Below are 24191 nucleotides of genomic sequence, written 5' to 3' on the forward strand. Positions count from 1 at the left end.
CACATCCTGAATCTCATCAAATGACCTCACACAGTACAAAAGAGAATTACATGACACTTTATTGCATCAGTTCCACTAATAAATAGTGCCCCACTCCCTCAGTGACCAAACAGCTTCTACCAGGATTCAGTGCAGTGTCCTGTGTCAATTCATCTGAAAGTACCTGTGACATCATCCAGTTTTCAAACACAACTCAGGAAGAAATTAATGGAAAAATAACTGTTCAGAATGAAAATCATTGTTAAGGCTTGATTGTACTTGACAAACTTCTTCAAACCTAAAGTAAGTAATCAAAAAAAAAAAAAAAAAGGCAGCTCATCTACCTTTTCTTATGCCCAACTGTATCATTACCCCTTTTTTGTCTCTGACTCAACTAAACCTCTCTGCACAACGGACAATCATAAAATATATATTTTGGTTTACAATTACCAAAGCCGAAATAGTTGTTTTTTTTTTTTGGTTTGACATTTCAAATGACAGAAACATTCACCTTTCAAATAAGAGTTAACTTCAATAATATAAAAATCCTTTAAAATTAAAACAAAGAAAGAAAGAAACGAACTACAAATGGTCCCAGTATTGCGATTGCAGCAGTCGTGGTGGCAGGGTGTGGGCTGGAAACTGTGTGCAACTTCTACTTCAGGTTAGTAAGTTGAATTACTTCAGCTCATAGTTAAAATGTAAACTGGAGACCAGAAATAAGCAAAATGGTCTCTTTTTTGTGAGGCAACAGAAGTCAGCATGAGAATCATACAAGATTGTACACAAAGAGTATTAACGGTGGGAAAATGCCAAGTGGACCATTACCAGAGTCTGAGGACACTAGATTTATATACAACATCGTGGTTTATATACGAGAAGAAGCTTTAGTAAACCTACCCAAGATGACTTTACACAGTAGTGTATTCACAAGCTTTTTTTTGTGTGGCCTGACTTCTGATGCTTAAGTCCTCAGAACAAAGTCCAAGAGGGAAACGGAGTCAGAAACTGCACTGCAATTACGAAGGAGCGATGATGACCTGTGGCTTGGAATGATTCAAGACTGTGGTTTACTTCAACAGAGGAGTAAAGACACTTCAAATGATTAGCTGCCAAAGAAAAATATCCCTGCTAAGCTACAAATCATTGCACTGAAAGAGGAACGGAGCCAGAGAGGTCTTTAAAGCCTAATGTCCGTCAGTCTGCAGCACTAACATCAGCTCCCAGAGAGACCAATCAGCACTAATAAACACGGAGGCAGAAATCACAGGAGCATGCATGAACCCCAGTCGTCGACTGCTACGAGACGAGTGGTGAAGATATGTCAGTGCCAGCCCAGTCCCTGCCACCGGAGACAACACAACTTCTCTAACAATAAATTTGACAATGATGCCAGAGGTTTCTAAGAAAATAGACAGTAGGTTACAGAGAATATGCAACAGTGATATACACGACTGTTGAGTAAAAGATTGCATTAAAAAGAGCCGTGACACGATAACACACATAAACAGGACATCGTCTTCTCTTCGTTTCTTCAAACAGACGCTCCTTCGGTGTTCGATTTGTGTGCCTGCCAGGCTTTTGTTGTGTGGTGATGGATGTTCACTCCACAGTCACCGACTTGGCCAGGTTTCTTGGACAGTCCACCTGTACTCAAACAAAAGAGGTCACTTTACAAAGCACGAAAAACTGCGGCAGGAGAAATGGATGACGACTAATAGATAAACTACTGCCGTTGAATTAATGATCAACAGCAATTTACCAAAATCACGGCAAAACACGCTTTCATGTGCGAGCCAGAGATGTAGCAGGACTGTGCTTATAATTCTTCTTGGCCAGAGAACTTCTCATCACTCAGACTCCACTTGGACAATTAAGCCGCGTGCTCATGACTGTTCGCTTCTACAAGCGCAGCATCAATACGGACTATATTAACATGCTGTCATTCAGTTATTTTGACCTTTAGCACACTTTCTGAGAATTAAACAACGGTGCAACAACAGGTTCAATCTTGTTTACACAGTCTGTTTTAACTGTACGAAGCCATTAACAGTAACACACACAACACTGGTAGACCGTTCCGGTCTTATTTTACCATTTAAAATGAGGCAGGGACACACAGATTAACCTGATACACCTCCACTGCACTGTTGCGAGTTTGGAAGTTTACATTCTTCAAAAAGTAGCTTATTTTTCTTAAGTGAGTCTGGAACACCGCGATGTGCACATGTAAACACTGCTGCTTATTTCTGGCAGCGGTTCTTCAGCATGCTTTTGCTTACAAAGCTGACCAGGGATACACTGCCAGATGATGCCGGGATCCAATCAAAAAACATCTCTTTAACCACTTGGACCGCTCACTTGTAACTTCACGCAATAATCTTGGTGTCACCTTTGTTTTCTACAGTGAACTGTTTATCAAAAGTCACGTATTGGTGGCAGTAAAAGTTATCAGCTAGAATGATGAATGATGGCTGCAGATATGAAATGTTGAGATGTGAGATTTGAAGAAATTTATATTTCTCTACAGTTTTTGCATCTCGTGGTTAGGAGACACCAAACCACCATCAAACAACAAACGACACCTCACGTCGTCCGTGTCTGGCCCAACAAAGACTGCAGCCAGCGACCAGCTACTACATACGTTCTGCACCTGTGTGAAAAATACATCACTCCTCCAGGAATAACTGGGGGGCAGGAAGCTAATGAAGAACCACTGGTTCTCTAAGCTAAACAACCAGAGAGTTTTCTCTTGTTGACTCGGAACTGCCCGAAAAGTCGGCGCCAGAAGTCCGACCGATGAGATACACAAGGGAAACAAAACAGACACATGTGCTCCCAGACTGGAAAACTGCCGGGTTTCTGTGTCAAGTGACAGATGACATAACAACTTACATCGAAGCCTCGGAGGACAGCCAGGTGGAAGGACAGCAGCTGCAGAGGGATGACGCTCAGGATGCCCTGCAGGCAGTCCACACAGTGAGGCACTTTGATGGTGCGGCTGGAGTTTTTGATGGTCTCGTAATCATCTTTGTCACAGATCACAATGGGGCGGCCCTGTAAATCGGAAGAGAAGGCTTTAAATGTCACCAAAGAGCCGGGTCTTGTAAAAGCCATATTTTTTCTTTTCTCCCCTCCAAGGTTGACTTTCACACATTTTAAACCCACATCTGCTGCAGATTATTGAGAGCACTGATGTCGAGCTGAACCAGCTCCTCCCTTGTGTTTACTGAAGCGAAGGATCAGAGGTGAACCTAACCTAACCTAACCTGCAAAACGTGCTTTTTCAATTGATCTGTAAAATACTGAATCGTTGACACATGCATGGACATGATTCAAATACATTTCCACAAGATATTTTAGATTTATTTAGTGTTCAGTGTATGAAAGGGACCAATTTTTCAGGGTTGATCAGTTGAGACTGGACACCAGTGGTCTTACCTGGCGAGCGACGACTTGCTGGAGGGCGTTCTGACATTTGACGTAGGTGTGGTCTCTCATGATGATCATGATGACAGGCATGAGTTTATCCACCAGGGCCAGCGGACCGTGTTTCAGCTCTCCAGCCAGGATGCCCTCTGAGTGCATGTATGTGATTTCCTTGATTTTCTAGAGAAAAAAAAAGACGATGAAAAACTGAGCAAATCTTATCTAATCTTACGCGGTAGTCACCACATTTTTCACTCAGTGTTTTATTATTTATGTTGGGAGTGTTGCAAAGGCTTTGACAAAGTAATTTACCACAGAAACCTTGTTTTTCTTTTTGCCAAGAGTCTCTCAAGATATTTCTTACACTCTGGTTCACTGAAAGATTTTTGCTCACATTAGAAAAGATAAACTTAAGACACAGATCTCAGACCGCGGTTTTCTACTTTGTACTCACCAGTGCTCCTTCAAGGCAGGTGGCGTAATGGTAGCCTCTGCCCATGATCAGCACACTCTTCTGCTGGTACAGCTCTGTCGCCAACTTCTGGATTTCATCATCCAAACTCAGGACCTCCTTAATCAGATCTAACATGCACATAATAAAGAATTCAATTAATCTTTTTCTTTTTAAAGAGAGCAACCAAAGTCTGAAATCACTTTGCATACTCGTGCATAAAATGTCACATGCTGGAACCTGGATTTAATCAGCTTTTAATATTGTGTAGGGAGTAGTCTTCATTGCTTTACCATAAGGGGCTGGTCATCATGTGCTTTAGATCCAGAAAAACATGTGAGGGCCCACAGCCAAACAATACAGCTCTCCTCCCTCTGCTCCCTCTTCCCCATCACCCTCTTTCCTTCTGAACCCATTCTCATCACTTTGATTTGTTTGAGAAATGAAAAATAAAACAAAATGTACTCAATCTTTGTTCTAAAGGCTGTTTTTTTTTTTTTTTTTTTTTTTTTTAATACATTTTAGGATTCCCCAGACTGAACCAGGACACTGGTGGCTTCATTTACCTGGAAGCACTCTCAGGCCCTGGATGATCTCACGACGTCGGGGCTGCATGGAAATCCTGTCATCGCACATCAGGAGTGCAAACATGATGAGGGCCACAAACTGACTGGTGTAGGCCTGCGGAGCAAAGCATCAGAGCACCAGTGGTTAGCAGGTAGAAGATAACCTGGAGAGTTTAACAAAGCTACAAACAGAAAAGACAAGTGGTTTAAAAGAGGATTAAAATAAGCCATCTATTGAAAGTTGGAAAATGTCTCTCTGACCAGAGCCAACACAAACGAGCCGCTTACAACGAAGTCTTATCATTTGATCTGGTCACTCATGAGTTGTAATAGTACTTCTAATTGTGAAAAAAGCAGGACACCATCCAGGGTTATCTGAAATTGTCCATTTATAGGTGGGTATCTGATTGTCATGATGGCCAAGAAGGTTCAACACACTGCAATTAGAGAAAACATTATACGTCATACTAAAAATATGACAAAACACCAAAAAGGAATGAACTTGGTTTGGGCAAAAAAAAACAAACAGAGTATTTACAGAGCATGTGTTGTTCTGTTTTCTTAAGCTACAGTGCGTTGAGCTCTCTCAGCCACTGTTTCCCAAGTTTGCCAAGTAGTTTCAAGTGGGCACGATCCACATATCGACCTAATAAAAACCTAATCTTCCCATTAGATCAGATTAGAAGAAGTCATCTCAAACATTCCCACTTGCTTTGGTAAAGCTTTGTCATTCTTTTTGGATATAACCCGACCTGGATGATGGAGAATCTTCACAGACATACTAGACTGTGAGGATGGAGGTTGTACATTTCGATTCACATTTTCATATTTCATTTCCAGATCCAGACTTGAGCCTTTCAGGACAGTCCGTGAAGCCTCAAGTTTCTCGTGTCCCTGTTTTAACAGCGGATAATGTGCAACAGATGATAAATGGAAGCAGAGGTGGGTGTCAGTACATGCCACGCAGCATTAAAATGCATCTGGGCCGGTCCTGAAAAGTGAAAAAATAAAATATCATCACATTAAAGTGCACGCTCTCGGATCATTCTGGAAATGTCACCGCTCATGTAACCACAGCACATCTGAGGCTCCGCGCTTGCCGCCATCACCGCCCACTCTCTCTCTGTTCCTTCATCTCTGAGCTCGGCTGGAGGCTCTCTATGCCCATTTAGGAGATTTAATCAGTGTCTGAATGAAGCCAAGTCAATTCACAGGACCCTCTGGACTCAGAAATACCCGCGTGTCAGGCCAAGAAAATAGCAGTAAAACCTTTACGCTTTTTTTCCCCCGTGACAGCGCGCTAACCACAGCTCCTCAGAACTCTGACAGGCCTCGCTTTTGACTCAGATGTGGCAACCCATTTAATCCACATAGTAAACTGTGGGGTTCTTCCATGTTCACATCATGAAACTTTTCATTGTTTGTCATGCAGAACATGCCAACTGTTACCATACAAATATGACGACCCTGCCGTGCAGCTCAGACGCCATGAAACGTCTTTTAAACTGTGTCAGCTGTGAACTAGAACACAAACTCTGAATCCCTGTAGGTTCCCGATGGATACCATTACATAATCCTCGAACCAGCCGTCATGCTTTCACTGTTAATTACTGATAGCATCAAAGTATTTTGTCTCTGAATCTCGACGTATTCACTGAGTCTTGAATGTAACCACAGGACCTATCGGAAGAATTTATTTATTTATTCTTTGCTTTTCCAGTCAATTAAAAAATAACATCAGCCTGAAATGGAGCAAATGAAGATCAGTCTGGTAAATTTGGAGTCACTCAGCTGTTGGGTGCAATACATGTTCTCCACTGTTTTGATGAGCGAGGTTGGAAATGTACAGCGTTTGCTTGAGGTGGGTGTGGGTGGCCCAGCCAGCCAAGCTGTAAATGATGGCGTCTCCGAGGCGTGCTCTGGTGCATTGGAGCAGCGCAGGAGTCACTGAGCCAAGCCTAAGGTCTGGGGCCGGGAAGGACCTGCTCCACTCTCTCTGTAAGCTCATCAGCTTTTACTTCTCTGCTCCCAGCTGGCAAATCCTTTTGGTCAGAACTGAGATGGAGGAGAGGCTTAGAAACCAAGTGTCCTAGCTTTACATGGGTCAAGATGAGAATATCAGGCTTCCTCGATTCCTTGCGGGATCGGAGTTGAAGACAACGTCAGCCTCTCAAAGGCTGGACCAGAATCACAGTGGGGTTTTCATCTGGGTTTCATTCACCGTCAGTGGGCGTCGAGCTTATTTGTGAGATGATGCAAGAAATTACAGTACAGTTGCTTCCAGGAGAATATCAAAGGTTGATTTCCCCCAAAATTTCAGAAATCGTGTCTCTACTTCTTACTCAGATGCCATGTGTCCATGGAAATGATTTCAGAAAGGTTTAAAGTGAGGTACACCTCAAAACCTTCTCTGTTGAAATGCCTGGGTCCATCTTGGCACTCAGTGGCACTGGCAAACCTTCTCAGAGATGTGTAAACAACTGCCAGTAGTCCATTTATTAAAACTAGCACTGCAACAGCAAATTATTTTCCAGCTATTTTCATCCCATCCAAGTCTGCAACAACGAGCAGTCTCATTTCACTTTGTTTTACTATAAGACGGAGAGTGCTTAATGTGCATTGTGTAAAAACATTATGGTTTGTAACTTCCACAGCCTATAAAAGCTGCACTCACGAGAGCTACGACAGTAAATCAGAGCAGCCATTGTTTACCTTGGTGCTGGCTACTCCGACCTCTGGCCCAGCGTTGATGTGCACTCCGCAGTCAGTCTCCCTCGAGATGGAGCTGCCCACTGTGTTGGTGATGCCCACAGTCAAAGCCCCCCTCTCCTTACAGTAGCGCAGGGCCAAAAGGCTGTCAGCAGTCTCCCCTGCAGGGTGGGAATAAATTAAAAACACAACAGTTTATGTAATGTAACAGCTCGGGCAATAAAAAGAAGAAGATTTACAGGGTTCCTTAGGAAATAGTTTTTGCACCATAGCAGACTGATTTGAGACAGCCTCCAAGAAAAACCACAAGGCCCACCACAGAAATATCACACACCCATCGCAAAAAAACGGATAAGATCACATATCGTGAGGGCTGCAGCTCTAAAGGAGTAAAAATCTCAACTATATAGCAAAGTTTTGACGTTATAGTTTGTCAGAAGTTAAGCGGAGCACAAAGAAAGATGAATAAGGAAAAGTCAAGAGTCTGGAAAATAGAGTTCAAATGAAGAATGTGCACAAGGTCCAGATGGCACCAGCCGCCACACCTGACTGGCTGATAAAGAAGCAGACATCATCTCGGAAGACGGGTGTGTTCCTGTCCAGGAAGTCGCTGGCTAGTTCCACCATGACAGGCAGCTCCGTTAGCTCCTCCAGGACCTGACGTGTCTGGGAAAAGCGAGAGAAAGCAACAGCTGAGCAAAATTCTGCGAAAGCGAGCCAGTCCAGCTCAAAGCGGAGAACGTGCCAGGGCACAAATTCTCACACCTGCCTCAACAATACAGACATCACATTTCCTCTTGGTCTGGTAGATTCAATTCGGATGCAGCTATGATAGAATTTGATCAAAGACGAAAAGGGTTTCTGGGGGAGGGCTACTCACAGCGACTCCAGCATGGTAGCTGGTGCCACAGGCAATAAGGATCAGTCTCCGGCACCTCTGAATCTCTTTGATGTGGTCCTTCAGTCCACCCAGTATAACTGAAAAATAAACCAAAGAGCTAATCCATCATTCTGCTGTTTTTTTTCACCTCATTAAAAAAAAAAAAACTCAGGAGAGTGCTGAGAAAGAAGGTTTTAACATCCACTGACATCCTCTGTGTGCAGCTTTCCTTTATTAAATGCATTCTGGCTTTATTAATGCACACTGAAAGAAACAGAATAATGAAAAGTTGCAAATAATGATCTGTTCTTATATTTAGAAAGTGCTAAATGTGGCTGCACGTGTACTGTAGGTTAAGACAAGAACAGTGAAGCTTAACAGTCTCTGAGATCATTTAAATCCAAGCAATCCCAGAGTTATGAGGATGTGAAATGATGAAGTACGTCAACGCTCCAACCTGTGTTGTTGTCAAAGTTGATTCTCCCTCTCATGGTGTTCACCACAGACTCCGGCTGCTCAAAGATCTCCTTCTGCATAAAGGAGCTGTAGTTACCTGTGGTGGGGGGATCAGATATCAGGTGAACATTTCCAGCACTAGTAAAAAAAAAAAGGCAAATGCTTTTTAAACACAAAGTGACTTTTACTAAGTGACATGAGGCCATCTGAGAAAGGCCTTGCTTGTGCACAATAAATTGAACTCCTGAAAATGCAAAGCACAGCCTCATGGAGGAGAAAGGCTAATCTTTATAGTGTTTACTGATAATCCGTCTTTCTTGGAAACTTAAGGGGCTACAGTCTTTTTATAGTTATATATTAACATAAGCACAGCTACGAGATAGGTCATCCTTTAAATGCAATAAAGCAAATAAAAAAAAAAACCTTGACAGCAAACGTACAGCTTTCTGCTTTACTCTGATAGCAATTTGGGTCATACGAATTATTCAGCAGAAAGGCTGCAGAAAATGAGATGGAGGAGAGAGGCTGAGTAATGACAAGACCACAAAGGAATGCCGAGTGCAGCCAACATCAGTTTACCTCTGCCCTCTGCTGGACTACTGAGGAAAAGTCAGAACAAAGAAATAAAAAAACAATCTATTCATAAACTACCCGATTCAAATATCAGGCAAGATTTTAAAACTCCTGTAGTGTGAGTCCAACAAAAAAAAACAAAAAAACAAAGGTTTTACAATCAGAGACAGTTGTTCAACCATCCCCCTAATTTAGTTGTCTCTGAATTAAAAGACAATTAATACATTGTTGATCTGGTGTAAATTAGATCTAAAATCGTCTTTGTTTAATTTTACATCCTGAGAGCTGAAGGACAAAACTAAATCAACAAAAAATGCTTCGCCGTCCGACTACAACATCTGATTACATACTGAGTGCACAATAGATAAATAGTGTTAGAGACAGTGATTTTCCAGGGAGTTAACCTGATGCATCAGGGTTGTAAATACTTGGATTACAAGTATTTACAACAGGATGACCTGAGGGCCAGGAGTTAAAAGTCAGCTCAGTCACCTACTACAACTTACAACACAATAATAGGGGGTCAGGGACAGAATTACAAAGGAAGATACAAATTGATTGATTTATTTTTCAAATACATCTGGAAGTCATGTAGGGTGGGAAACCAATGACAACTCTCCACTCACCCTTCATGATCTGCTGCAGTTCCATTTGGAGCGTCTGGATGGCGCGGGCTGGGTAGTCTCCGGCTCTGCGTTTTATCCTGTGGATGGACAGTCGGCCTTCCCTCACAGCAGCCACATCGTCATCCTCCAGGAAGATCACCTGGTTTGTGTGCTCGATCACTGCGCTGTGGTGACAAGAACCCATGACAAATATTATCATCATTTATGCCGAAAAGGATTTTTCATGGAGAACCTTTGTACCTGTGCAAAGTTGCTGCAAAGACATGGGTGTGTGTTTACCTTGCATCAGAGGCAAAGTAGTACTCCACTGCTTTTTCATCCACAGGGAACAAGGACGTGTCCTGGTCGGTCCTGGGCAGGGCACCGCAGCTCTTCTTGTCTTTACCAGCTGGGTCATAAAACAAACTGGGCTTGAGTCCAATTCATCAAATGACAAGTGAAAAAAATTAGACTGCATAATTAAATTGGAATTACAGGAGCGGTAGAGCACAGGAATATGATCAGATGACAGCTTGTGGTCACTGCGCACTCCCATCAGAAGAGGACTTCCCCTCCTGGAAAACAACAACAACACAGAAATATCTTAACATTTCATGGCCATAACTTGTGGAATTAATGGGAAATACTGTGACTAACAATAAATAACTTTAACAGCGCTAGTGTGAGTGTACCTCGTGCCGACTGCCTCTCCAGGATAGTGGACACTCTTGAAGACCAATGCAAAAGCTCCCTCCTGGTTGGTGAAAGAACAAACATGTCAGACACACTTTAATCTCCACAATCTCTCATCAGCAGTAATGCACATAACCAAGTCCCTACCAGCTGCTGAGTCACACGTTCGACCAGTGTAGCAAAACTGATGTCGTCGTTCTCCCGGTTGTCGTACATGTACTTCACCAGCTTTGCAATAATCTCCGTATCAGTCTCTGACTCAAACTCGTAGCCTTTGCTCTCCTGCGAAGAGGATGCAGACAGTTAAATCTGTACAAAAATCTGAAAAGATATCGAGAATAATTTATGACGAGGTTTTGCTCACCAGGAATTTACTCAGGTCTTTGTAGTTGGTGATGATTCCATTGTGAATGACAATGAACTCTGCAGAGCGTAAACAACACAAATATTCACAGAGGTTAGAACTGGTTGAGTCACTGTGGAATACAAAGCAAAATGTTTAGTAGTGTAGAGTGTTGTCGCATTCTTTAACGCAACTGACCGTTGTTCTTGTCAGATCTTTGTGGATGGCTGTTGACTGGGCTGGGAACACCGTGGGTGGCCCAGCGGGTGTGAGCAATACCGAGGTGAACATCAAACTCCACATCCAGGTCAATGTCCTGCTGTTCTACAGATCAAACAAACACAAACAGTGTTTAGAGTCCCACATTACTACCACAGCACACAGACTGAAACCTTCACCTCAACTTACTGTGGATCTCCTCATCAAGGACCTTTACTTTTCCACGTTGCTTGATCAGCTGGATAGACTTGGCATTAGACTCCCAGTCCTTGCTGTTGCCCCCATCAATTCCCACTCCTAACAAAATAAAAATAATGTGAAGGGACATCACACAAACGACCAGGCCTTGATTATCAACAGAAGTATTATAGATCTATTACCACTTTTTCAGACCAAAGAGTGTTTTTATGAGAAACAAATGATGGCAAAAATCCTCAAGATGCGTAACGGCTCCATTAGTGGTGCAGCCTCTAACCGAGCGAAATGATAGTAACTGTTCAATAATACATCAGTCTTGGTTTCTGTTCAATATAAATGCATTAATCTGTCAAACTACAGTTAAACTCATATGTTTAAGTGTTAATAAAAAGGATTATTATCCTCAAATTACAGCTGAGCCGTCATTTCTCTGTCACACACACACACACACACACACACACACACACACACACACACACACACACACACACACACACACACACAGCCGTGACTTGAATATGTTTTTGATAAGCAGCTAAAATAACAAAAAATGTGTCCCTGTTACAGGTTACAGTCACAGGCGATACACTTTTTTCTCTTACCGGCTGAGTCGTAGCCTCTGTACTCCAGACGTTGCAGACCTTTGAGGAGGATCTCAAGGATCTCACGGCGAGTCCTTGGCACGTGGTAGTTGAGATAGGCGAAAATTCCTGTCCACAGGAAAAAAAAAATTAATATATAAATAATGTTTTAGAGCTGTGTTTCTTACGTAAGTGCTTGGTAGTGAAGCCACAGACCGGTGTGAATGTGTGTCAAACCAGTTCATCTACAACATGTGGCAGAAACAGTCATTATTCTGACTCATGCTTATTTAAGGCAACTACAATGGCTGGGTAAGTATGGCCGAAACTAATGTCACACTATTAAGAAAATATTTAAAGATAAGATATGAACCAGTATAAATATCAAATAGCCTGATCTACTTTGATCATAATATCATAAAACTCGTACAAAAGAAAAATCTCTCATTGCTTGGCTTTAAATTAAAATTACCTTGAAATCATTACTCACTCATTACTACTAAAAACTCATGTTCAACCAAAACAAATAACAACAAGACTGACTAGGAGACCTAGGAGAGTGTAATTTGAATCCTTCCTGCGAACAGGGGACAAGCATCATCTTTACTATTTAGACTTCACGTGACAAAGACGGCGAATAAGCCCCGTGAAACCATTGTTTCAGAATGTGTTGCTAGACTAGAAAAACATGGAAAACAGATAGCGTTCACAGAGATAACCCCTGGCCTGAGGAAATGGAGGTGTAATTACGGCCGTAACAAAAAGAAGAAGAATCTCATTCTAGATGTTTTGAACTTGTGCTCATGGCGCCACTTTATCAGTCAGATTTAGATTTCTAATACTATATCAAATACTATTATGGTAAAGTGACACAGGCGCGTACATTTCAATCTGAGCATTTTACTGACACGAATAATCAGCATTTGTCCGTGATGAACATCTGGAAACCTGTCTCTTAAATACCAAAACTAAAAGCATTGACGCTGTAAATGGCCACGGGGAGGGAGGAAAAGCAGCCCTGTTAACACAGCTAAGCACTCACGGATAAATGTAAATGCACATCCAGTGGATAGTCGGGTTTAACAGAGCATTCATTCAGAGCAGCAAAGTAATGAAGAGAGGAGGGGGTTGAGGAGCAAAAGGCACTGCAGCAAGGGGGGTGGGAAGAAATCACAAGATCCACATTTCCTTAAGGAGCAGTTTTAACATAAGTGAAGACTAACCTGAGTAAAGTGGTATCTTACTGTGATAACAGATATTATTATAAATACCACGCTAAGAATAAGGAAGCAGTCTATCTGGTCTGGCTGGTGCATTCAGATTGCGCTGACAGTGATGGGAGCCAGAGAAGTCACTTATCAGTCACAAGAGTTAAAGAGGGAAAGACACACAAGCAAAGCATCACCTCCCAAACCGATCGCGACCAAAGTCTAACACTCATTCAACATGGACACCCAACCCGAGTGTACCTCCAGTAAACTGCAGTTTTAATGCTGCAATTAAATGATAATATCCGTGTAACTTCCTCGGGGCTAGCCGACAAACCAGACTGAATTGGTTAGCTAGTGGAAAGTTACGCGCTCTGCGTAATGTCCCCTACAAACCACGTTAGCAGGAAGAGAGCAGGTATTAATTGTAGATGTTATTGCGAGGTACAGACCCGCTCTTGTATATTATTTAACACCATTTACAAATAGGACACGTAAAGTGAAAACGACAGTTTAATATGTGGCTAGCTAACATCATCAGCAGCAGCATCAGACCTGTTCGCTCAGGTTAGCCTCTCCTAGCTAATTTCGTACCAGTTTAACTTGTTCCCGAGTTCTGAGCCAATTTCTGTTCTGGTTTAAATCAGCCTTTTCCACTAAACAATATTCTCGTATAATACAGGCAAGACTCACCACACATGTTTTCAGCTTCCCTGACAGATTCTCAGGAACTCGGGTAGCTCGGGGTAACAACTGGTTTGAAGCCACGCCCCCAACCCAATTTCAACGAATCACAGTCGGGCCTCGTCTTCCGTGCCGAATTCTGATTGGTCAATTGGCCCGTCCGTCAGGTTGCACCTACGGACGTACGTACTTCTGACGTGGCACCAGGATACGTCTGGTGGGCAGATCCTGCTACCGCCCTCCAGCCAACACACCTACAGCCAACATCATCACTTATGACATATAAAGACAGGCCTGTTCTCTCCTAACTACTACTGAACTGTAGCATCCGGGAAAAAAAAAAAAAGTTTATTATGCAGCGGACCAGTGATGCAGGGTCAAAAATCAAAGTCTTCAATTCACACTAGGCTACAGCATAAAATCATTCCCCTTTTTGTGAGTATCACCTGTGTGTTTCTGATCTGTGGTCCTGACTACATCGACTTACACAGTGTCCAAATCATTTCTACAATGAGTACTTTAAGGATCTCTCATGTTAAATTCACAATCAGTGCAAGGCCAGGATTTAAGTCTTAAGTTTTGCTAATAATTTTCACATGTGACCAGTGATAAACACAATAAATATATGTCAAGCTATTTATTAATGTGGTGCTAAAAGCAAAATCCGGTATATTCATGGTTAAATGTCAGGTTATTTAGATTAGAATGCACCTTAAAAATATTGTTTTGTTGTATTGTCGTATGTCAAAATAAAATTGTGTTTCACTACAATTAAACCCCCCAAATTTAGAGGGGAAAAAAAGATAATAGTTACAGCCCTTCAGAATCTCGGGGAAAAGAGGCTCCCTTCATACTTACAAATTTAAATCCACAAATTAACATGTTTATTTTACAGAAAATAACAAAATCTACTGAAATAAAAAAAATATATATATATATAATTTTTTCATTCAAAGATGTCCAACAACTGCAATTCTGTTTGTTTGCAATGACATACTACTTGAAAAAAAGTATATAAATACAGTTAAGTTAGGCGAGAGCTGATAGATCCCTGGATGAGACAAGTACCGGAGTCACAATATAGTTTAACAAACTTTATTTATATACATAGAGTATATTAAAACCTAGAACCTGTTCAACTGCTGATTCAGAGCAGGTATAACAATGTGACATAATAAATACATTTATTTTTAAGTTGTCCTTTGTTCATGTGACCGTTCTACAACCTGTGAAAGACTGTCATAGTACAGAAAATATCTACCAATAATAATCTGGATGATAAATGTTGATGAGGTCTTTCACAGAGCTCTGCTTTACACAGGACATGTTGCTGCAACTGTGTTTTTCATTAAAGCAGGGGGGGGGGCTAGGAGGAAGAGGAATGTGTACATATGGTTCTGGTTTCAGTAGTTCAGACTTGAGCCGCCTCTTCCTCCTCCTCATCCTTCACCTGTGGAAAAACAAATAACTGGTTCAACATTTCTCAGGTTGCTACACCTCCTAAAGAAACCCCCTCCACATGATTATAAAGGAAAAATAAGTTTAGCTGACACAGGAGTGGTGGAAATAATGTATTCCTCCAAATATCAGCAATTTCAGGGTGCCCTAACGTTTGCATTCAACAGTAGCTAGTTACACACTACTAACAGCAAGATGAGTTTGAGAAATGAAAAGTGATTAGTGCATTATATAAATTAATGCTGGGTGTAAACAGTATGAAAAGAAGACAAACCTGCTCCACTGACTCAACTTCAGGGACGTAAAACTGTAGCATGTTTTGGATTCCACTCTTTAAGGTAATAATGGAACTAGGGCAACTAGTACAGGAGCCCTGCAGTTTCAATTTAACAATGCCATCTTCAAATCCACGATACAAGACGTCGCCTCCATCCTCCTGGACAGTAGGCCTGTTGAACCAAATTTAAAATCATGTGTGAGAAAAGCACAGAGATCATTGGAATAAGTAAATACGGTTCTGTACAGTCACCTTATTCGAGTATCCAGCAATTCTTTGATCATAGCAACCACTTCATCATCATCATCTGACGGGGCTGCAAAAAAAAAAAGATTTCAAAATCAAGAACAACTTGCTTTATCAGATCTGTCGTATCACTTTGGTCTCCATAGCTGACTGAAGTCCTAACCTGTATCTGCACTAGGCTTGCTGTCCTCACTGACAACAGGTAGTCCAGAGGTGAAAAAGTCCATAATGGCAGCAAATACATCAGGTTTAATTACTTTCCATTCCATATTTGCATCAGACTATGAGGGAGGGAAAGAGAAAACTAGTCAGTACAAGTAATGACATCACACAGTGCTATACTACGAGATTCTCTATACTGGACCTGGTTTTACCTTTGTGATGGTGATAAAATCAGGGCCAAAGAAGACACTCTTGACTCCATCAATCCTAAACAGCTGTCTGAAGACAACACAGAAAAATACTGAGGCTTTATTACATCTGCAACACATAAACAATTTAACTCAAAAATATTTTGACATTTTATATCTGTTACAAAACTCTAAAAGTAGAGTTAAACTGTTTTTCATGTGATGCACCAGTGTCAGTGGTTCTCCTGCTCGATTGCCAGCTACTATAGCTACACCAGTCAACAATTTGCCTGTTAGGCAAGCACATCTACCCCCAAAACCACAATTATTGTAATGTCTCTAGAATGATAATGAGATGAGGTTGGTTAATTTTGCATTCAAAGAGAGCTGAGGGCCACCGCCAACACATGCCTTTGCACAGACACCATTTAACAGAGGGAAGCTTTAAAGACTTTCATCAGAGTCAGCTGAGATTTATGGATAATCTGCCTTTGCTGGTGTGTGGGGTTCAGCCATCTGTTGCCATCGTTGGCAGTATGTCATGACCTATAAATGAAAGTCTTGTGTACTTATCTCATATTTGCAGTAACTTTGCCCTCATTAACTACGTTTTGCAATAGCTGTTTCAGCACATTCAACACACACCTCCAGCATTTCACAGCACACAATAGTGTTTATTTGATATTTATTTTATCCTTTTTATACACCTGTTATTTTTTTTTAATGCTTCAAATGTGGCTATGTGGTCAATAATGTAAATTTCTGATCTCAATTTATATGCAATATATATCTCAATTTATATTACTGCTATATTTAACAGTGTTTAAACAGTATTTCTGTTTACAGCTGTTACACTGGATGAGTAATACTTCTATTAAAACTAAAGGCTGACTTAAAAGCAAAGTCAACTTTAAGCCAGAGAGTACTGTTTACAATATTTGCTGATGGCAAATGACACTGTGGTTTCTATGTAACTCCCATGGTAGTTAAACAAATCCTCCCTTTCTGAGCATACGTTGAAATAATAATAATAAAGTAAGCATTCTATTATGGTGTGAAATGGGGAAACAGTCAGAAACAACTGTATTGTTTAAACAGATGCTCCTTGTGCTGTTTTACATTTAAATGCCTGTTATGACAGAGATCAGTTACCCTGTATGTGAGAAATAATATACCTTGCTAAAGGTGAGCAGTACGCATCACGAGGGCCGGCAAAATTCATGGTTCCAGATTCAAGAACTGTTCTGCCGGGCAGAAACTTCACACTGTTTGGATTGGGTGTGTCTTGTGTCTGCACAAACATGGTCCTTCCTGGTATGATAAAAAACACAAAAAGTAAAAATGTGGCATCTGTCATTATATGGCTTTTTATCCAAGTACGACAGCAACAACATGCCTGTTGTATTGCATTGCATGTACAAATTCAGGGTTTTCTGGAAAAAAAAAAAAAAAACATTCTCTTTGGAAACTTTAATTTACAAAACATTCAGGTTAGGTTAGTTTTACATAATCCACAAACAATTTTCCTATCATAGTATGTGCTGACGATTGAAGTTCAAGACCAAGACCAGATCATTTTTGTATATTAAAAGAGGTTAGAGGAATACAAACCTGGAATGACCCAGAGGGGATTTTGTGGCCATCTGTTCGAGACTGTGTGTGAAGGCCAGTGAAATCCAGTGCTCTGATATCCACTGCAAGCAAGACTGAAATGACCAATATAAGAGACTCAAAAATTTAACTTGTACCAACAATTATTTGATAGGAGAAATGTGGAAATTCAGCACCAATGTCAACCAGTTAAATTTTTGTTATTAATTTTTTAAGAGATGCTTAAGATATATATAATCAATATACCACAAAATATATGTAAGTTAGTTAAATTATTAGAGAGAAGTGTGACAAGAAGGTCTAATTTCCTACAGGCATAGAATTAAAGCTACACAGGAAAATACATCTTTTCATCAAGGGTCTCAAACAACTCAAAAGTTAGAAACTAATCTCGACATTGAGGAACCATTTTCAAACAGTGCAATTACAGTTTGCAGCATTACAGTTTGACGCATTTAAACTGTTGTTCGTGTGCGACTTGCAGAGTTAAAACAAGGTGCTGCCATCATCGCATGCGTCGCAATGTGAAGAGATTTGATCAGTCTGCGTCATTCCAGTTTAGCCAGCATGCTAACGGGCTAGCTAACGTTAAGCCGGGCCCTGGTTCTTAAGACGTCGACGCACTTATTGGCATTAAAAGCATAATTAGAGAACACATGCTCACAACTTACAAAAATAACATAGGAACTTACGGGCGTGCAAGTCTTGCTGAAATACCCAACAACCTGCCGACCTGTCTGTAAGTCGCCATGTTTGTTTTGATTACCTAAAACAAGCGGAAGTTTGCGGAAGTGACGTAGTGTTGTTGAGCGTCTGTTAAATGTTTCCCCCGATATTCAACACGGAGACCTCGTCAAGCCTCATTCCGCGAAGGCACACATATATAAAAAGGCATAATAAAACTGCATTAAAATGCCGTGTGGCAGAAATTTTAGGAGGAGGAGGAACTCGTCAGATGTGGAAGAAGACGAGACAACCCAAGAAGTCAGGTAAAGTTGTTTATTGAAGCTCCAGCGACTGTTTTGGAGTTACGTTATGCTAACCAGCTACCTGCTGCCATGTGAATAACATTTTTAAAGTTACACATTGCTTATTTAAGCTACCTAACTAAAATATTTACATTTTGTGTATTTCTTGATCGTTTAGGTCAAAAGTAGAAGAGGCGAAAGAGCTTCAGAGTTTGCGGAAACGACAGACAGGAGTCAGGTAAAGTTAATGTTGATCTTTTCACAGCTTTAGCAGAATCTGAAGTAATTAAAAACACAAGAGACATTAACATGGATTATTATTTCCTGGTTTTAGTTTGACCGCCTTGTTGGTTGGAGAGAAACTGCCACCAGAAGCTGAAATCGATGTATGTGCTGTTTTTACATTGTCATTTTATACTAACCACAGTGTTTGAGCCTTGTTTAAAGTTCTGCTTATTAAAAATGTGGATTTCCCACAGAATGACCCCTTTAAACTGAAGACTGGAGGAGTTGTGGACATGAAGAAGGTGAAAGACAGGAACAGAGACATGTAAGTGAACCTTGCATTTGGTTGTTTCTGAATATGCAGTTATAGTATGTGTAAGTACGTGTCCTCTCTTTTGAGCCTGGTTGACTAAGAATTTTTTTTTGCCCCAAATGCAGGACAGAAGATGAAACGGACCTGAACCTGGGCACGTCGTTCTCAGCTGAGACCAACAGAAGAGACGAGGATGCAGACATGTATGCATTTTTTTTTGTGACCTCCTGTATAGATAGATCCACATTATATACAGTCTTTTGCATATAGATGGTGTGAATTATTTTCATAATTGTGTCATCACAGGATGAAATATATCGAGACGGAGCTAAAAAAGAAGAAGGGCATGGTGGAGGCTGAGGAACAGAAAATTAAGGTGAAGAATGCAGAGGACCACCTGTATGAGCTGCCTGAGAACATCCGAGTCAACTCTGCCAAGAAGACAGAGGAGATGTTGTCCAATCAGATGCTGAGCGGGATCCCGGAGGTTGATCTTGGCATTGAGTATGTACAGAACAGTCCCTAAATTATCGAGTGCATTTATTTGTAAGATATTGTTATTGTCTTTTGATGGGAAAGACTATCTGCACTGGAAGAAGGCAGGGAAGTAACTCCTACTGAGCCTCTTAACGTTTTTTTTTTTTTTTTCACCAGTGCCAAGATAAAGAACATCATCCAGACGGAGGATGCAAAAGCCAAGCTTATAGCAGAACAGAGGAACAAGAAAAAAGACAACGGCACATCATTTGTTCCCACTAACATCGCCGTCAACTACGTCCAACACAACCGCTGTGAGTTGCCTGTCTGTAAACACTGTGTAAAAAAGAGATGATCCATTGAAGTTAATGAGATAAGTGAATAGTTTTGCTAACAATGCAAAATGTCTGTCTGTCAGTCTACCATGAGGATGTGAACGCACCACAGAGGCACCACAGACACAGAGAAGAGCCCAAAGCAAGACCACTGCGTGTGGGCGACACGGAGAAACCAGGTCCAGAAGGTAAGAGATTCCAGTCTGTCCTGTGTAGAGTAAATCATTTTATATCAACCGACTGTAGAAAGAGGAGGATGGGTTATAAATGCTACACGTATATCATATTGAACCAATATTTTTTTTAAACTTCCTGTACCTGACTTATACCTTCTTTATAAAGTGTCTGCATCACCACCCAACTACCGCAAGAGACCAAACAACGAGAAGGCCACAGATGACTACCACTACGAGAAGTTCAAGAAGATGAATCGAAGATATTGATGGGCTGGAGTTTTTTCCCCTAAATTTATGCAGCATGATGTCATCTTCCTAGAGAGATATTGTGGAATGATCCCTCCAACAACTGTAAATAGCTCCCCGTGGTTATGTGACTACAGTACATCTGCTATGTGATGTGTAATGTTGGATTATACATTTCACCCGACTGATTTTTTTATTATGTGGTTCATTGTGATCAGGATAGTGTGATAACCTAGAAAGAAGTGACCAGAATACGTTAATGTTTCCAGGAAGGACATGCAACTTATCAGACTTGGTGTCCTGCTTTGAATCGGAGTTCAGCTGTTTATAACAAGTCTAGTCTTTTATTTGCAGATTTGTGTTTTTGAGGCAGACACAGGTTAAAAAAGGATAAAATATTTGACTTATTCTCATTCTATATTTTTTTTTTCATCAGATCTTGGCGAGTACAAAAAAAAGCACAGATAACTTTACGAAAAGCAAACTTTTACAAGATAAATCTAAGTACATACACTCATATTCAATAGTGTTGAATTGAATACTTCAAAGGTAAACTAAGTTCTCTGCGTTTATATTTAAGCTTCCATATAATACTGTGTGATTCTTGTTTCTGTTCTTCATTTTATCCTTTTCCTGAAATGCCTGTTAATAAATCCTCCATTCCAAAGTTTTTGTCCAGTTTCAAGTCAATAACATCACGCGGCGGAAGCCCTATTTCAAATGCTAGTTCACAACGTGTCACGGAAACTAAATTGTCCAAAGCGAGAAAACGAATGTCCAATCCTCTTGTCACGGTTTCTCCATGGAGGCCGTCCCGTGTCCGTTGAGGTGGTGCTGCTGCGCGTTGGCCTCCTGTGACGGAGGTCCATCCGCGTCCTCTTTGTCGCCCTGGTTAGAGCTGCGGCTGCTGTCTGGGGAGGCCCAACTGTCTCGGCGGCGGTAGGCCTCGCATAGTGGCAGATCAGTGCTGTCCCACTGACTGTAGCTTTGCGGAGCAGAAACCAGTTGGAGGCAAAGAATCAGCGCAGCACAGAAAGGAGAGGAGCAGACAAGAGCAGCAGGTCAGAATAAGCACATTCATACACGGAGGAGCACATGTAAGCACACACTCAATGGAAGCACAGAGGTTAAGACAGATATATACTGATTTGTTTAGAGGTGTGACAGCTGGTCAGCTGCTGATTTCAGTTCAGCGGAGAGAGTTTGATTAGTTGCTGATGGAGGAGAAAGCAGAGCGAGCGCAGCGAGGAAGGCAAGCCCACACCCAGCATGCTCCGAAACAAGACCAAGAGCCACTTCTTAACATCTTCTAAATAAAAAAAACACCACAAACCACTACAGATTTTGGTCTCTGCTTTATTTCTCTATTATTTTGGGTCTACTGGAACATCTGGCACAATCTATTACACAAATATAACTGCACCACGTGTGACTGACGCCTGCTAACATGGTTACAGCTTGTGGTCCTACGGACGGAATCAGCAAGGTGTAATGTGATTACTTTGACAGAAAACATTTACTGGAGAAACTGCGTGGCCTTACAGTTGACCTCAAACAGATAAAAGCAAACAGGCGCGTCGAATTGTAGAGTTCATCGTTAAACTCCAGTATATATGCCGTCATTAAACAACGTTAAACATTTCATATAAATACTATTAAATGAAAGAGCTTGTCTTGTAAATGTGTGTTCTCTTTCCGCAAAACTCTGCATGTTGCAAAACCCACAAATTCATCCAGGGATAAAATAGCCGACCAAGTGCATTAAACCTATAAATCTGAATACTTTTTTAAATTTTAAAACTTGTTGATGTAAATGGACTCTGAGACCACATTTTGCTAGACTATTAATCTCTATCATGTATGATAAAAATGTTAAAATGCCTCTCTACCTCACTACATGCTGCAAATGAGACAACTCAAACTCTGAGCACCATCAGAATAATTAAAAATTCAACCTTGTCACCGGAGCAGTTTCCTGGCTTTCAAAGGGTCAACAGCTGATTCAACACTAACTGACTGTCCTTAAATAAACACTGACCTGTCGTAGTCTAACAGTCGGAGCCAATGACAAAGCTGCCATTTAGTGGTATGTCTTTTTAAGGCTGAAGCCTTCTGTATGATTACAACGCACGTTATGACATGCGTCATAATCATTATCATTAGATAATGAAATACAGACAAGGCACTTACTAATCAGTAACAATGTAAAGGCACATAGTGAGATGATGTCCACCACAATGATGCTCGGCAATGACTTGTGTTGATGAATGGTTCTGTTTTGACAACAGACGGACAGACTAAACTCTTCCTTGGCATCAGAAGCAGATAGTATCAGGTGAGACAGTACATGGTGCTGCGTGGGGGGAGGAGGGGGGGCAACAAAGGGGAAGTGGGATGAGCCTACTTGTACCTGGAGGAGTAATATTCTTCCTCTAGCTCATACAGGTCGACGGCAATCTCGTCACGGAGCGACGTGAGCTTCTTGTCGCACTCCTCCTGCAGGGAGCGGAGCTGCTGGTTCTGGAGGCTGATGGCGTCATTCACGGAGGGAAAGTCGTTCAGGATCAGGAACTGCTTCAGGTCAGACACCAGTTTCATGAGGGACTCGCCGGCTCGTACCTGACACAGCAACAAAGGAGAGGAGGAGGAAGCTGGTTAACTCAAAACCCTATTTTTACTGAGGAGATGTTCAAAGACACACAAGTAAACTAAATCCCAGCGGGCCACTGAAACCTTCCTATATTAAACAGAACATTTTAAATGCGATGACAGACTTGTTTTGTGAAGATTTGCTCACAAATATAGAAAATTTCACGTGAATCCCACAATACGTACACTTGCAGAAACTGGAATTTCTCATGCAGATGTAGCTTGTGTGTTTACAAAGTTTGATTTGAAACTACAGACTACCAATATCACTTCACCTCAAAATCTTAGGAGCTCTGATTTGAGCAGAAAAGTCTGCCTCTCCCACGGTCCATGAAACTGTGAATTTCTCATAGAGATTAATAAAGTATCTATCTATCTATCTATCTATCTATCTATCTATCTATCTATCTATCTATCTATCTATCTATCTATCCATTCATCCATCTATGTAGACAAAACCAGAAACATCCGAGTGTACTCACAATGTTGGCTGCTCTGACATGCATTTCATAATGGTCTTGCTCTGCCTGGGTTGGTCGGGAGACTTGTGTCTCATCCTCTATCTGGAAAAAGTGTGAAAATATTACACAACACCGATGAGCTTATCACAGTTGTTCTGGGAAACACAAGTCTTCGCCTTTACATGGATGGTACTTGTTATGGCTGATCAGACACGTGCAAAGAAATTAAATTATTATGACACCACTGAGTAGCTTTAACTTCAGTAATGAACAGAATGAGTGGCAGATGCGAACGTTACCTTGGCCGTTTTGATAATTTCTGTGAAGTTGTCCATAATGGATTTGATGTCATCTTTGAGCCTCTTGTTGTAGTTCTGGAGCAGAGTCTCTTTGCTCTGGGGGAGAACTCTCTGAGTCGCCATGGTGCTCAAGAAAAGCCGGAGTTACCTGTTCACACGCCAAGTTCACACAAAACTTCATTTAGATTCAGAGGTTTAAAACAGACTGGACACATCTTTGAAAGAGCGAGCGGCTAGCTAGCGCGAAAAGGCGCGTGCTTTAATAACAAAATCAGGTGAGAAAACAGAGCATAACATAACGTGTTTATTATATTACTATATCACGATACAAATGCACTTCAAGCAGATTCAATAAAAGAAAGGTTTACCACTCACCTCTCACCGCATAGTTTGTAAACAGTTGTGTTTTACACAAAAGGAGAAAAACACCGCGTTCCTTCCGTCTTCTCTTCTTCGTTAGTTTTAGTAGTGGTTCAAAAATCCGGTATCTTCGCGCAATGCTGCCCCCTAACGACGACAAATATTA

At 41.2% G+C, this 24191-nt stretch overlaps 4 protein-coding genes across 5 annotated transcripts; 1 reads left to right on the forward strand and 3 right to left on the reverse strand.

The window, feature by feature from the left end:
* Nucleotides 1-41: 41 nt before the first annotated feature.
* LOC125011889 (glutamine--fructose-6-phosphate aminotransferase [isomerizing] 1) lies at nucleotides 42-13742 on the reverse strand. The gene is made up of 19 exons (XM_047591397.1): nucleotides 13584-13742; nucleotides 11704-11811; nucleotides 11093-11200; nucleotides 10883-11008; nucleotides 10706-10764; nucleotides 10489-10623; nucleotides 10341-10402; nucleotides 10144-10223; nucleotides 9949-10057; nucleotides 9670-9833; nucleotides 8472-8567; nucleotides 8015-8112; nucleotides 7680-7800; nucleotides 7138-7295; nucleotides 4426-4540; nucleotides 3863-3990; nucleotides 3421-3588; nucleotides 2875-3036; nucleotides 42-1626 (listed from the first exon to the last, which is right to left on the reverse strand). Exons 1-19 carry the CDS (start codon nucleotides 13588-13590, stop codon nucleotides 1582-1584), a joined length of 2049 nt encoding a protein of 682 aa, XP_047447353.1. The 5' UTR covers nucleotides 13591-13742; the 3' UTR covers nucleotides 42-1581.
* Nucleotides 13743-14653: 911 nt separating this feature from the next.
* nfu1 (NFU1 iron-sulfur cluster scaffold homolog (S. cerevisiae)) lies at nucleotides 14654-18344 on the reverse strand. 2 transcript variants are annotated; one of them, XM_047591592.1, is made up of 8 exons: nucleotides 18209-18344; nucleotides 17517-17611; nucleotides 17081-17216; nucleotides 15930-15996; nucleotides 15719-15836; nucleotides 15562-15625; nucleotides 15307-15481; nucleotides 14654-15024 (listed from the first exon to the last, which is right to left on the reverse strand). In XM_047591592.1, the coding sequence occupies exons 1-8, from the start codon at nucleotides 18265-18267 to the stop codon at nucleotides 14986-14988; spliced, it is 753 nt and encodes a 250-aa protein (XP_047447548.1). In that variant the 5' UTR covers nucleotides 18268-18344; the 3' UTR covers nucleotides 14654-14985. The 2 variants fall into 2 exon arrangements, with proteins under 2 accessions (XP_047447548.1, XP_047447550.1); XM_047591594.1 differs by having other exon boundaries at nucleotides 18188-18236.
* Nucleotides 18334-20923, forward strand: c8h9orf78 (chromosome 8 C9orf78 homolog). The gene is made up of 9 exons (XM_047591591.1): nucleotides 18334-18505; nucleotides 18663-18722; nucleotides 18819-18870; nucleotides 18964-19034; nucleotides 19148-19225; nucleotides 19329-19526; nucleotides 19677-19813; nucleotides 19918-20022; nucleotides 20177-20923. Exons 1-9 carry the CDS (start codon nucleotides 18429-18431, stop codon nucleotides 20275-20277), a joined length of 879 nt encoding a protein of 292 aa, XP_047447547.1. The 5' UTR covers nucleotides 18334-18428; the 3' UTR covers nucleotides 20278-20923.
* On the reverse strand, nucleotides 20549-24169 carry med22 (mediator complex subunit 22). Its single transcript, XM_047591595.1, has 5 exons — nucleotides 24041-24169; nucleotides 23666-23813; nucleotides 23388-23468; nucleotides 22667-22875; nucleotides 20549-21241 (listed from the first exon to the last, which is right to left on the reverse strand). The coding sequence occupies exons 2-5, from the start codon at nucleotides 23786-23788 to the stop codon at nucleotides 21046-21048; spliced, it is 609 nt and encodes a 202-aa protein (XP_047447551.1). The 5' UTR covers nucleotides 23789-23813; nucleotides 24041-24169; the 3' UTR covers nucleotides 20549-21045.
* Between the last annotated feature and the right edge of the window lie 22 nt (nucleotides 24170-24191).

The sequence above is a fragment of the Mugil cephalus genome, chromosome 8 (genome assembly GCF_022458985.1).
Source record: "Mugil cephalus isolate CIBA_MC_2020 chromosome 8, CIBA_Mcephalus_1.1, whole genome shotgun sequence".
In the NCBI taxonomy this organism is placed as follows: domain Eukaryota; kingdom Metazoa; phylum Chordata; class Actinopteri; order Mugiliformes; family Mugilidae; genus Mugil; species Mugil cephalus.

Excerpts from the sequence above, each read along its gene's own strand:
- LOC125011889 (XM_047591397.1), bottom strand. Across the intron at positions 9,834-9,948 it reads TACTTTGCCTCTGATGCAAG|CGCAGTGATCGAGCACACAA; the intron begins GTAAACACACAC and ends TTGTCACCACAG. Across the intron at positions 8,113-8,471 it reads CAACTTTGACAACAACACAG|TTATACTGGGTGGACTGAAG; the intron begins GTTGGAGCGTTG and ends TTTATTTTTCAG.
- med22 (XM_047591595.1), bottom strand. The coding sequence starts at position 23,788 with ATGGCGACTCAGAGAGTTCTCCCCCAGAGCAAAGAGACTCTGCTCCAG. Across the intron at positions 23,469-23,665 it reads AAATTATCAAAACGGCCAAG|ATAGAGGATGAGACACAAGT; the intron begins GTAACGTTCGCA and ends CACTTTTTCCAG. Across the intron at positions 22,876-23,387 it reads ATGTCAGAGCAGCCAACATT|GTACGAGCCGGCGAGTCCCT; the intron begins GTGAGTACACTC and ends TTGCTGTGTCAG.
- c8h9orf78 (XM_047591591.1), top strand. The coding sequence starts at position 18,429 with ATGCCGTGTGGCAGAAATTTTAGGAGGAGGAGGAACTCGTCAGATGTG. Across the intron at positions 18,723-18,818 it reads AAACGACAGACAGGAGTCAG|TTTGACCGCCTTGTTGGTTG; the intron begins GTAAAGTTAATG and ends TCCTGGTTTTAG. Across the intron at positions 19,527-19,676 it reads GAGGTTGATCTTGGCATTGA|TGCCAAGATAAAGAACATCA; the intron begins GTATGTACAGAA and ends TTTTTTCACCAG.
- nfu1 (XM_047591592.1), bottom strand. The coding sequence starts at position 18,267 with ATGGCGACTTACAGACAGGTCGGCAGGTTGTTGGGTATTTCAGCAAGA. Across the intron at positions 17,612-18,208 it reads TCAGCAAGACTTGCACGCCC|TCTTGCTTGCAGTGGATATC; the intron begins GTAAGTTCCTAT and ends TGGTCATTTCAG. Across the intron at positions 15,482-15,561 it reads TTGCTGGATACTCGAATAAG|GCCTACTGTCCAGGAGGATG; the intron begins GTGACTGTACAG and ends TTGGTTCAACAG.